The sequence below is a fragment of the Panthera uncia genome, assembly GCF_023721935.1.
Source record: "Panthera uncia isolate 11264 chromosome C1 unlocalized genomic scaffold, Puncia_PCG_1.0 HiC_scaffold_3, whole genome shotgun sequence".
Taxonomy (NCBI): Eukaryota; Metazoa; Chordata; class Mammalia; order Carnivora; family Felidae; genus Panthera; species Panthera uncia.
Window position 1 is genome coordinate 14,404,389 of NW_026057584.1, and position 12,182 is coordinate 14,416,570.

A 12,182-nucleotide genomic window follows, 5' to 3' on the forward strand; every position below is an offset into this window, starting at 1 on the left:
CCACATGTCCCTTGGCAAGTTAATTTCTGTAAGCGCAGTCCCTGGGTGTAAAACGGGACTGCGTGCCCTACCTCGGGGCACGCTGTAGATTGTAAATGTGTTGGGGTGGTTGGGGGTTGGCGTGGGTTGGGTTGGGTTGGGGTGGTTGGTGTGGCTCCTACACAATGGAGCCGTTCATCCCTTTCTCCTTCCTCTTCACATGCTCACGTAGGCTCAGCCAAAAGAACCGTTCTCAGGCAGCCCAAATTCATTCTCTTACTCACATGATAGGGGTCAGCTTCTTGCAAAGTACTGTATTCTAAGCGCCTCATGATCCAGTTAAATCCCACTCAACAGAATTTTTGGTGACGCCCCAAGGCATTCTGTTAAGACAGATCTCAACTGAAGAAAGAGAATTATTTACCAGGAGAAAGAAGAAATAACGGTCCTTATCTTTGTCTTTCTAAGGAAACTATATTTGGAAAAGAGAAGTTTCCAAACTGAACCGCTCTCTGCCCCCTGAGGCCACCCACGTGATCAGCACTCGCTCCTGCCCCTCTCAGAAGTCATCAGGGGATGCACTGAACCTGCCTCTGATTTCTTTAGGGTCTACAAGCACCCCCAACGATTTATGGTACAACTTCATCGAACTGCCCTACCACGGGGAAAGCATCAGCATGCTGATCGCGCTGCCCACAGAGAGCTCCACCCCGCTGACGGCCATCATCCCTCACATCAGCACCAAGACCATAGACAGCTGGATGAGCACGATGGTGCCCAAGAGGGTGCAGGTCATCTTGCCCAAGTAAGAGCGCTCAGTCCCTGGTGGCGGTTCCGTCAGGTGCCAGACAACGTGGGGCTAAGACATGGCGCGTCGTGAGGCCTGATTTATTTTGCAGAAATTGCCTGGAGAGAGTACAAGGGTCTGCTTTTGGAGAAGCTTTTTGCTTTTCTTTCTTCTTCTTTTTTTTTTTTTTTTCCAATCCCTGTGCCTCTCATACGGCAGGATAATGACAGTGGGGAAGAAAAGAAGGCAGCCTGACCTCTGACCTCAAGCTCCTTATGCCATTTTGAGAGCTTTTAACATATTTAGTTTTGTCCCCAAGACCGAAAAATACGTGTATAACGGCACGGTAAAGGTTTGTAGCGTTTTGATGAGGAGTTTCATGTTAGTCTTCTTAAGTTTTAGCTGGAAGCTTCTGAAGGCCAAGGTCCGAAAGCTAGGTGGTAAGGGAATATTTTGAAACCATTCAGGCAGAATTCTTATATTAACATCTATGGTAGGTTTTTTTTATTACTATACCCTGAAAGTGTAATATTGGTGGAATTTGAACTGTTATGACTTGAAACCAAGGGAAGAGTCATCCTAAATTCTGCCCAAATCCTGAATTTCTGTCGCTCCGAGAATGCTTTACCCAGACCCATGAAAGAGGCAGCGAACGTCCCCTGACTGTGATTGTGCCACCAGTGTCCAGGGCTTTTAAGCACCCACGTCTCGGGGTGGTGAAGCTACCTTCCAGTTCTAAAAGCTTTTACTTCTCTAGTCACTGAGTTAAGTAATCAGAGAAGCCCATTCATAGTAAGTATTAGCCATCCTCCCAGGAGTGTGTGCGTGTGTGTGTGTCTGTGTGTGTGTGTGTGTACGTGTGTGAAATGAGCCTTCATGTCGGCAGTGCTTGATGTAAATGAATAAGATGGTAAGTGTACATTACAGAATGACGTAATAGGTAAAGCACAACGATAATGGTAAATTATCATTAGAGTCCATCTGCCCACCTACCCTTTGCTCTTCCCCCAGATGGGATAAAACCTGGTAAAACATCCTCTGACGATAGGTGTACTAACTGACATTTACATGTGTACGGCTGGAAGGCCAGATAGATCGCAAGTATCCAAGAAACCCAAGGTTACGCCCCAACACCCGTAGCATACGTTCTCACCTATTCCTAATGTTTGTTCCAGTCTTAACGGTAAGATGCTTTCATAATCTCAACTAGAGTGAGCAGGAATGTGTCTCCTCTCTTTTGACCAATCCCGCTAAGGACGGTGGTTCTTACAGCAGCCATGATGATGGCTCTTCGGTTGGCAATGGGGGAAAAGTGGAGATATTTGGGGGGGTATTCCAGATACCCACCCCATCAGCATAAGGGAGGGTGCTTCAGCAGATCTGCCTAGGTCCCGGAATGGGGAAGCCCGTCGCACACGAGGGGGTGACCACCCCCTTTTCTGTCACTGTGTCCTCATTTTGCTAGCAAAGTGCTCGAGAGATGACTTGTCCTCTAACTTAAATCTTGGAAGTACAACTTCAGACACAGTTTAGACTGGTGTTCAGAGCATACTTACAAAGGAATCGCTTTGTCAACGTCTCCCCACCGGCACGGGTTCTACCCTCTTACGTCATTTACGGTATAAAGATTTCCCCCTATTTTCTCCTTTCCTGCTAGGTTCACGGCGGTAGCACAAACAGATCTGAAGGAGCCGCTGAAAGTGCTCGGCATCACCGAGATGTTTGATCCATCAAAAGCAAATTTTTCGAAAATAACAAGTATGTTCGATTTAAACCCCATTCTGAAACTTGAAGACTGTTACAAACTGGGTCTCTGATTCGTTCAGAAAGAAAAGGTCAAAATTAGGAGTGTGTTGCCCTGAAACCCTCCCAGAGTTAGTCTGATTTGTCACCAAATGATGCTGCTCATCCTCCGTCACTTAGATCAGCATAAATCACCTGTCCCCACGTTTCACGTGCACATTTCAGGTGAAGCCCGAGTGAGTTGACACCGTTAAACAAGCACTTCATGTATTGTCTTCATTACTTAAAAATTTAGCACTTAGTTAGATAGTAGTCTTTCTCTTCCAAATGCAAACGATTCCCCGGTGTTTGCAAAAATCAAGGTTTTTGAACTCTCAGATACTTGCTTCCATCAAACAATAACAGGCATGCACCATATCCAGGTGTGTTAATGCCCATTAATCCGAGATCATGTAAATTCAAAGGGTCTGATGAGAAGCTTTCTTTGCCAGAGCATCTAGGACACAGCTGGTGTCGTATCACCTCGTTTGCCAATCAATATATGCACCTTTTCCCAGAGTGATATTCAATAGTCGGTTCTTGGTCTTTTTAATTTGGAGCACAGCAGCCTCCTTCCAGAGAAAAGTCACGGCTCAAACATTATTTGTACTCCTTTCCTGTTTTCCCCCTCGACAAGCTCATTACCAATCTTGATGGCCTGCAGGCGAGCACCTGTGTACCCGTCCTAGGGCTCCATCCACACTGTGTCCCTGGCGAACTTGCAGCCACAGGGATATTTTGACGCTCTTTTGTCCTCAGGCATCCGGACTCTGGCCCCCAGTCCAGCAGCATGAGCATCACCTGGGAGCTCGTTTCAAGGGCACAATCTTGGGTCTCACCCAGAGCTCCTGAATCAGAATCATTTTAACAGGATTCCTCAGCCCAATGAAGTTAGCCTTGTTTCATTGTTTTCCCCTTCGGGGTTCTCTTCTGTGGTCTACATACCACGTAGTGGCCATGGGAGTTCGCGGGTGCTCGAAGGAGGACCAGGTGCCTGAACTTCCCCTGAGGTGTGATGTTTAACTCGCAGGTGACATGCGCCCTGCAGATGTCCCCCTCTCATTCCCCATCGGCCATATTAGAGCCCAGCATCCGTGCAGGTGAAAACCAGGGGACACAGAAAGCACTTTTTCCCTTTGCATCCAGACCCATGTCCCACCAAGGCTAGCATTAACTTCCGTTCGTGTTCTCCTCGAATGCTACGGCCAGTGGGTATCGCTGGAGCGATAAGAATCTGCTGAGAAGGAAAGTTAATTCACTAGAAGGTTCTAGAGGCACAGTTGCAGTTCTGAGTCGGGTTCCAAACCCTTCTTACACTCCACACTCTTCTCACTGATATGGCCATGAGATGAGTGGCTTTTGTGGTGAAGAGCGAGCACTTACTCTGCCAGTAACCAGCCGTAAGACTTGAGGACAGAATTCTTAACACTCTGGGCCTCAGTTTCCCCATCTGTAAATCCCCTCTGCAATCTTCCCTGGATCTGACGTTCTGTACTGAAAAATAATATTGTTGCCTCGTTTCTTCTGGAAAACTGGACTTCCTTTTTTAAAGCTCTGCTCTTTTTATTTATTTATGTTTTACACAATCCTTAGCGATCAGAGTTGAATTGACAGAGGCACTAACACATCCAGGGAAGGGGAGTCCCTCCTCCGAAGCGAAACCACAGTTCGCTTGGCAGAGATTGAAACTCACTGCAGGTCGATAGTCATCCCACAACCTCCAGTCACCAGACCGGAAGAGGTCACTTCTCCTGACACCTTTTAAGAACTGGAAGTTGCCATGGATTTGAAGTCGCTTCCGCAGCCAAACCGATGGCCCGCATATCAAATAAATGCTGTTTTTGTTTCATTTTCCGGAAACAGGGTCAGAAAACCTTCACGTCTCTCAAATCTTGCAAAAAGCAAAAATTGAAGTCAGTGAAGACGGAACGAAAGCTTCGGCAGCAACAAGTAAGGACTGGGTCGTGAGCCAGGACCGGCTGGGGTGCAGGGGGAGGGAGCGTGCTGCGGTCCGCCCATCAACGGAGCAGATACGGAGCAAACCCCATTTTCATCCGGGCACCGTGGGTTGCCCCCCAGGTGACAGTGGTGAATTTAGACAGGTTAAGGACCTGCACCCTCAAAGCTCAGAGTCTGTTTCGTAAAGGAAAGCCCTTCGGTGCAAGCAATTCCTCCGGGACAAGAGTCCACAAGCTTTTTCGGTAAAGAGCTAGGTAGTGTGTGTTTTCTGCCTCGCGGGCGGTCCTGTCTCCGCCACAACTTCTCAACGTTGCCATTGTGGTGTGAAGGCAGGACAGAGGATACAAGCCCATGGGCGCGGCTGTGTTCCCGTAAAGCTTTATGTATTTATAAAGGCAGGATCCGACTCCTCAGACCTGGCCTGGGGACAATGGTTTGCCGACCCCTGCCCTTGGGAAGCTTAAAGCAGATGCTGGCTTCTTCTTGGCAGGAAAACCCAATCATCATATTGAAACATAAAATAATAGCCACTCGCCGTGGGAAATAGGCAGCCAAGTGGATCCAGGACAAAGTGAAGAATTATCAAGCAGCTGTTGAATTCCCAGGACGGCTGTGCAGCCTCCTCTGATAATTAGAACATTCACATCTGCTTTCTCCTCATGGTTTATATGATGAAGGAGAAAATAGAGCGATCTTAGGTTGGTTTCTGTACCCCCTCATTATCCATCTGAGATGGGGTAAACAGATCTGGCCAAACTCTGCAAACTCGTAAAGTGAATATCCTAGTAGGCTTGTAACTGGGTCACATATTTCTGGTCGTTAAAAGGTACCGTTTATGCTCCGAATAGACACTTTATGGCCTTTCTAGAATAAACACTTAATTTGTAATCCTTTAAAATAGCATTAAAAACAAAGACCTAGAATAACAGCACTTAGAATTCTCAAGATGCCTTTTGTCTCTTCTGGGTGATGATAAGTGAGAACCGAATGCTGCCCGTTATTGGCCAGTTTTGCCAATTAGCGTAACTATCAGGACTGGCTACGTTAATTTGCACGGCCCCGTGCAAAATGTGAATATGGAGCCCTTACTGAAAACTTACTAAGAATTTCAAGACGGGGCAGCAGAGCCCTGACCCGAGTGTGGGGTTCTCGCGAGTGTGACTGGCCCGGTCACACGCCCAGGACGCCAGCCCTGCTGGGTCGGTCAGCAGGGCTGCTATAGCAAGGGGCCACAGACTGGGGGGGCTTAAGCAGCAGAAGTTTATGTCTGACAGTTCTGGAGGCCGGAAGCCCAAGGTCAAGGGCTGCTTTCTGCCTGTGTCCTCACGTGGCCTTTTATCTTACACGCACATCCCTCCTGTCTCCCTGTCTTCTTATGAGGACACCAGCGCCATTGGACTTGGGCCCCGCCTTCATGACCTCATTCAGATTTCGATACCTTGGGAGTTAGGGCTTCAACATATGGATTTCGAGGGGATACGGTTCAGTCCAGAAGACCTGCTAACCGGCTAACCGTTGACTGCTTTTCAGTCACCCTGGGTTGGGGGATTTTCCCCAACATAAGTGGAGATGTTTCCTTTGTGACATTAAGCCCAAGCCATTAGCGCTTTGTGGGGTTTGAGGAAGGGAACCGGGCCATCGCAGAAAAAGCAGTGCCGTGATGCCCGGCACCTGCCCTCCTGCGAGGCCTTGAGACAAGCTTATTAAACCCAGGCCACGGGGCACCTGGGTGGCTCAGTCAGTTAAGCGTCCAGCTCTAGATCTCAGCTCGGTTCGTGAGATCAAGCCCCGCATCAGGCTCTGCGCCGACAGTGTGGAGCCCGCTCGGGATTCTCTCTCTCCCCTGCTCTGTCCCTCCCCTCGTCACACTGCCCTCGCTCTCTCTCTGAAAATAAATAAGTAAACATTAAAAAACAAAAAAACTGAAGCCGCCATGGCTAAATTTGGCAGAGTAAGCATGACTGGGACTCTGGGCCTAAAACGGTTTGCTGTCTAAGTCCAGCGTCTACACCCGACGGGTTGAACAGCAACACGAGGTCGCAGGTCCCAGATGAGTGAGTGGTCTCCGTTACCACGCAAAGGAGAACTGCCGAAGGAAAAGTCACAGACAAAACCGTCGAACGCTAAGCTGGGCCTGGGTGTACAGAAGGGATTTGGCTGAGCTAAGAGGACCAGTGGCCTTCATCAGCAAGGCAGATGGTATGAATACAAAGCAGCTAATAATAACAGTCAATATGCATTAGGTGTCGTTCAGTGGCAGGCACTGTTCTAAGAGCTTATAATGGTCTTTATGCCACTTAATCCTCGTAAAAAGCCTACGGAGTAAGTACATTTGTTAAGGACGATGGTACTTGTGTAGACTGAATGAGACACCCAAGTGTAAAGGGCCTGGGCCACGGTAGGTGTTCCGTAAATGGTGACCGTTGGGCCTGTTCTAACCTGGCCAGCCCAAGGGACGGGAATTGTGTCCCCGAACTCCAGCATGGAAGATCCAGCCAGCCTGCTGCCCTGCTGGCCTCACGCTGGGTGTAACACATTTTCTCTCTCTTCCCGTAGCTGCGATTCTAATTGCAAGGTCGTCACCTCCCTGGTTCATAGTAGACAGACCCTTTCTATTTTTCATCCGACATAATCCCACAGGTAAGTGAGTCTTCCCTTCTGTTGCTCACTGGCTGTTAAAATTCAGAACGGTCCCCAGAATCCTAGTGAAATCCAACCTTGCTGCTCTAATTCCACTCCCTTGTGTTATGCAAACACTGAAGAATAGAACCGCCCACCTTAAAGAGATAAGAAAATCCAGGCCGTGTTTACAGAGTGTGATGGAATCTTGTGAAGGCTGATTTTAGATTCCTTGGTTGGTTTGTTTTTAACATAGAGCTCTGCAGCCCTTTTGGGGGTTTCTGATGTCTTTTGATTTTTTGGTCCATATTCTGATAAATGTAGTAGTTCAGTTTTATAAGAAACCACACGTCGTCAACCTCTGTGAGCCCTCTCTGTTGTTCCGGCCTGAGGATTGTTAATTCGATAAATCTTGGCTTTGTAAGTCACAGGCTCAGAGTTGGCTCTGTGCTTTAGCTTTTGTCTTGAAACTGTGGGTAACAATAGTGCTTACCTCTTAGTACAATTATGAGGATTAAGTAAAGGGGGCACCCGGGTGGCTCAGCTGGTTAAGCGTCTGACTCAATTTCGACTCAGGGCATGATCTCACAGTTTCTGAGTTCAAGCCCCACATTGGTCTCTGCATAGGCTCTGTGTGGAGCCTACTTGGGATTCTCTCTTGCCCTCTCTCTCTGCCCCTCCCCAACTTGTGCTTTCTCCCTTTCTCCTCTCTTTCTCTCTCTCTCTCTTTCTCTCTCAAGCTTTAAAAAAAAAGGAGAAGATTATCTTTGTGGAGAGGTTGGCTTCATGTTCGTTCAGAGTAGAAACAAGTACATTTCAGCATTTACCCCTTTTTTAATCAGTAACACAAGATAGTTCCTTATCCTTTTGTCTCAGTGCATCTTTAATGTCATAATTAGTGTTCTCCTGAACCAAAGTCCAATATGGGAGCCTCTAGCCACACGTGGCTATTTAACTTTTAATTAATTAAAATGAATTATCTTTTAGGGGCATCTGGGTGGCTCAGTTGGTTGGGCGTCTGACTTTGGCTTAGGTCATGATCTCCTGTTCATGGGTTCGAGCCCTGCATCGGGCTCTGTGCTGACAACTCAGAGCCTGGAGCCTGCTTTGGATCCTGTGTCTTCCTCTCTGTCTGCCCCTCCCCTGCTCATGCTCTGTCTCTGTCTCTCTCAAAAATGTATAAAAAAAAGAAACATAGATTAAAATTCAGTTTCTTAGCTAAGCCATATTTCAAGGGCTCAATAGCCACTGTGACTAGTAGCTACCATATCGGACAATGAAACTATAGACCATTTCCATCACTGCAGAAAGTTGTGTTGGACAGCTCTAGGGACTATCCCTTATTTTACACGCCTTCTATCTTATTTTATGAAATGGTTTTTATAGAGTCACGCTCTGTTTCCTCTTAATTCTATAGGTGCTGTCTTATTCATGGGGCAGATAAACCAACCGTGAAGAGTATACAGAAGAAACCATGCAAAAGCAAAGACTACTTTGTGACGAAGAAAACTCCTTTCCTACATCTTTCATAGTTCTGTTAAATATTTTTGTACATTTCTTCCTTTTTCAAAACTAGTTCTTAGGAACAGAGACTCAATGATGCAAGCATTTTTGTCCCGGGATATATATCAAAGGGAAAAAGGGGCAGGATGGCTGGAACACTGTACTGACAAATGAATAGAAAGGCTTCAAAATGTCTAAAAAACGCTTTAAACTACTGAGCAGGTACCTAGGCTAACCCTCCCGAGTATTTACTGTCCAGTTCAGGAGTTTTGTTTTGTTTACACGTGTGGCATTTCAGAAGAAATGTAATCAGTGTGATGGGGGAAAAAAAACCCACAACACATTTTATGGTGGCTTTTACTTTTTTATGAAAAAATATATATATTATCGGCCTTTTTAATTCTTTTGTTTTGGTCCCATCCAAAGTCTTGATAGTAAGCATTATTTTGGGGGTAGAAATAGTGAAATCTCTAGCCTCTTTGTGTTGTTGTTGTTGTTGTTGTTGTTGTTTTATATAATGCATGTATTCACTAAAATAAAGTTTAAAAAACTAACGTCTTGCTAGACAAGGTTTGCTCTTGTGCAGTGTGCCTGTCACTACTGGTCTGTACTCTCTGGATTTGCATTTTTGTATTTTGTACAAAGTAAAAATAAAGTGTTATGAGTAGTAAAAAAAAAAAAAATGCCGTTTCTCTGTTATTGAAAATACAACAAAAGAAACAGAGCCTTTTAAAAGTACTTAAACCTCTTCTAAACCTTTGCACTCAGGCAAACGGCAGAAAACCAAAGCCCCTGGCCTTCTCCTACTCCTTTCCTCTAACACCAGACACTGTTCCCTGCTTCACTACCCTGAGTCCCCGCAGGGGAGTAAGTATGAAGGCAGTCCCAGCCCTGGTCTCAGTGCTGGCTCCCTCGGGGGCGTGTCCCCAGCATTCAAGGTAAAGACCGGTTTTGTAGCAAGTGTGCAAAGAAGACGCCCGGTGCCGACATCCTTGGGAACTGAGTGAGGGGTGCATGTTTCACTTCTGGTGATGGGCTGGAGGGTCTGTTTTCTAAAATGGCAAGATGTATTTTTGTCTTTTGTTTTTGGAGAACTCATCACGTTTCTAAAATCAGAATGGTTTAAAATATGTATCTAGACTTAAAAACATTTTTTCCTTTTTTTTTTTTTTTTTTTTTTTTTTTTTAAACCCGTGAGCTCTACTCATCTCTCTTTTGAGAGGGAGAGAGAGAACCTTGAACAGGCTCCACACCCAGCGCGGAGCCCAACGCGGGGCTTGATCTCGAGATCGTGACCTGAGCCAAGAGCAGGAGTCAGTTGCTCAACGGACTGAGCCGCCCCGGTGCCCATCATCATTCTTTATGCATCAAAACCGCACATTCAGCACTCCAACAATTTGTCACTCTTATTTGTCACGTCGGCTGAGCTTTGCTGTTTGCAACTATTTAAGTACTTTAAGTATGGATATTTTGGTTAGCCAAGAGAGGAAGGAAAGGGTGGGGGGACTGTTTTCCTTATTTAAGAGTAAATTTATTTTGAACTGTTGACACAGATTACTTGTACCCTAGCAAACATGCTAGTGTGTTAATGCCTTTGAGAGCCCGTTTTACTTCTCTAGTTTCCTCGTCCCGTTCTGTTACGCTATTTTGAGTAGTTGAAGATAGGAATAGTTTTAGCAGAAATCCAAGAGTTACATACACTCCATTTATTCATTTGGGCACCTCCTGGGTGCGAGGTACTAAGGGGTACAGAGATAAATGTGTCCTCTCCCTGATAAGCCATCGTGGAAGGGAGAGCGTGACTCCTACTAGGTCAAGTTCCTCATTGGTGCAACTGTACTTACAAGATACACAAATAGGACCGGGTGGACATTAGTCCACGAGAGAAGTATAAAAGTAGCTGCAGGACCCAGACTGGATCCCTGGCTCTTGGGTCCAGGAGTACTCGTTCCAGAAAGGACCGGGAGAGTTTGCTTTCCGAATACCGGCTGGTAGAGTGGCCCTGTTAGGTGTTACAGATAGGCTGCTCCCCCAAAATAGAAATTGGTCACATTTCACTGGGCATATTCAATTTCAAAGTATCCGGTCCCATTTCTGAATGCCTCTTCAGTGTATGAGATGGTAATGTTTCAAATTTATGATACAGAACTTGGGAAAATCTCATGGAAAAGTCATAATGTCAAGGTTCCTAGACAATATTTCTTCTCTCTTTTTCACTTGGTTTTACTGGCTTACTCATCATTAGCCCTTTCTCACCAGTCAGCACCCAGTTTCTGACTCTAGCAGCCTCTAGAACGGTTTATAATCTCTGGACTGGGGAAAAAGTTCTTCTCAAGTTATTACTTTTCTATAAATCAACTTGTATCTTTTGATACACTTCAGTCAATGAGTCTATAGGCCCTGTCTTCAAAAAGATAAAATTTATGAAAACTCCTTTATTTGACGAAAACTGGAATAAATTTAAGATACGGAGATTGCCACAAAAAATTGCAGACCTGTCACAAAAGATCACGTTTGCTGTGATATTGTGATTTATCATAAGAGATGTGTATTTGGTTTTCATGCCCATTTCTGGCACAGAACTTCCAAACCCTTGCAATTTACAAAGTGATAGAAAGCTACAAAGGTGTCTTTTGCTATGTTAATAAGGTAACTTTGGGCCAAACTAGGAAAGCACCCAGAGGCCCTGGGTCCTGGGAGGGAGCTCTTGGGGTTACAAGGCATCTAGCTAATTCTAAGCCCTAACCTACACAAAGTGTATATTTCCACAGAAGGCAGACCTTCAGGAATCTGGACTGCCAGCCAGGACTAGATCAGGTGGGTTGGCCGAGGTATAAAGAGACACCTGGGAGCCTTGAGGGCTGCAGGATGAAGGCTGGTTGCTAGGAGACCCAAACAGATTGGAGGGCTGACACTTTCAGCCCCACCCCAATGGCCTCTGGGGAGGGGGGAAGGGCTGGAGGTTGAATCAAATGGCCAATGGCCAAATGATTTAATTAAATGTGTCTTTGTAATGAAGCCTCCGGAAAAATCCAAAGGACAGGTTGAGAGAGCTTCTGGGTTAATGTGCCCTTGGAGATTTGCCAGAGTGGAGCACTGGAGAAGGCACAGGAGCTCCTCGCCCTGCCCCAGACCTTGCCCTATGTATCTCTTCCATCTGGCTGTTCCTGACTGACATCCTCTTATAAACCAGCGATCACTAGTAACATGTTTCTCTGAGTTCAGTGAGTTGCTCTAGCAAGCTAATAGAACCCAGTGAGGGAGTCGTGGGGACCTCTGATTTACAGCCACTGAGTCAGAAGCACAGGTGACAACCTGGGCAGGAATTGGCACCTGAAGTTGGGGGGTGGGGAGGCAGCCTTGTGGGCCTGAGCCCTTAACCCATGAGATGTGACACTCTGTCTCTGTAGATGGTGTTAGAATTCAGATGAATTGTAGGACGTCCAGTGTCCGAGTGTTGGTGGTGTGGGGAAAGACACCCACACATTGGGACTGGGTGTCACAGCAGAGTAGCAAATGCCTTTCTAGGACTGGTTGGGGTTGGCTGCCCCAG

The 12,182-nt window shown here is 46.3% G+C and overlaps 1 protein-coding gene across 2 annotated transcripts in view; it reads left to right on the forward strand.

Moving 5' to 3' along the window:
* The window catches only part of SERPINE2 (serpin family E member 2), a 62,092-nt gene extending 52,780 nt beyond the window's left edge, over positions 1–9,312 (forward strand). For both annotated transcript variants that reach the window (XM_049615842.1, XM_049615841.1), the window contains exons 5-9: positions 586–784; positions 2,424–2,524; positions 4,412–4,498; positions 7,064–7,147; positions 8,544–9,312. In XM_049615842.1, coding sequence (XP_049471799.1) covers positions 586–784; positions 2,424–2,524; positions 4,412–4,498; positions 7,064–7,147; positions 8,544–8,581 — 509 coding nt within the window. In that variant the 3' untranslated portion in view covers positions 8,582–9,312. The remainder of the gene's footprint in view (positions 1–585; positions 785–2,423; positions 2,525–4,411; positions 4,499–7,063; positions 7,148–8,543) is intronic.
* Positions 9,313–12,182: the final 2,870 nt, after the last annotated feature.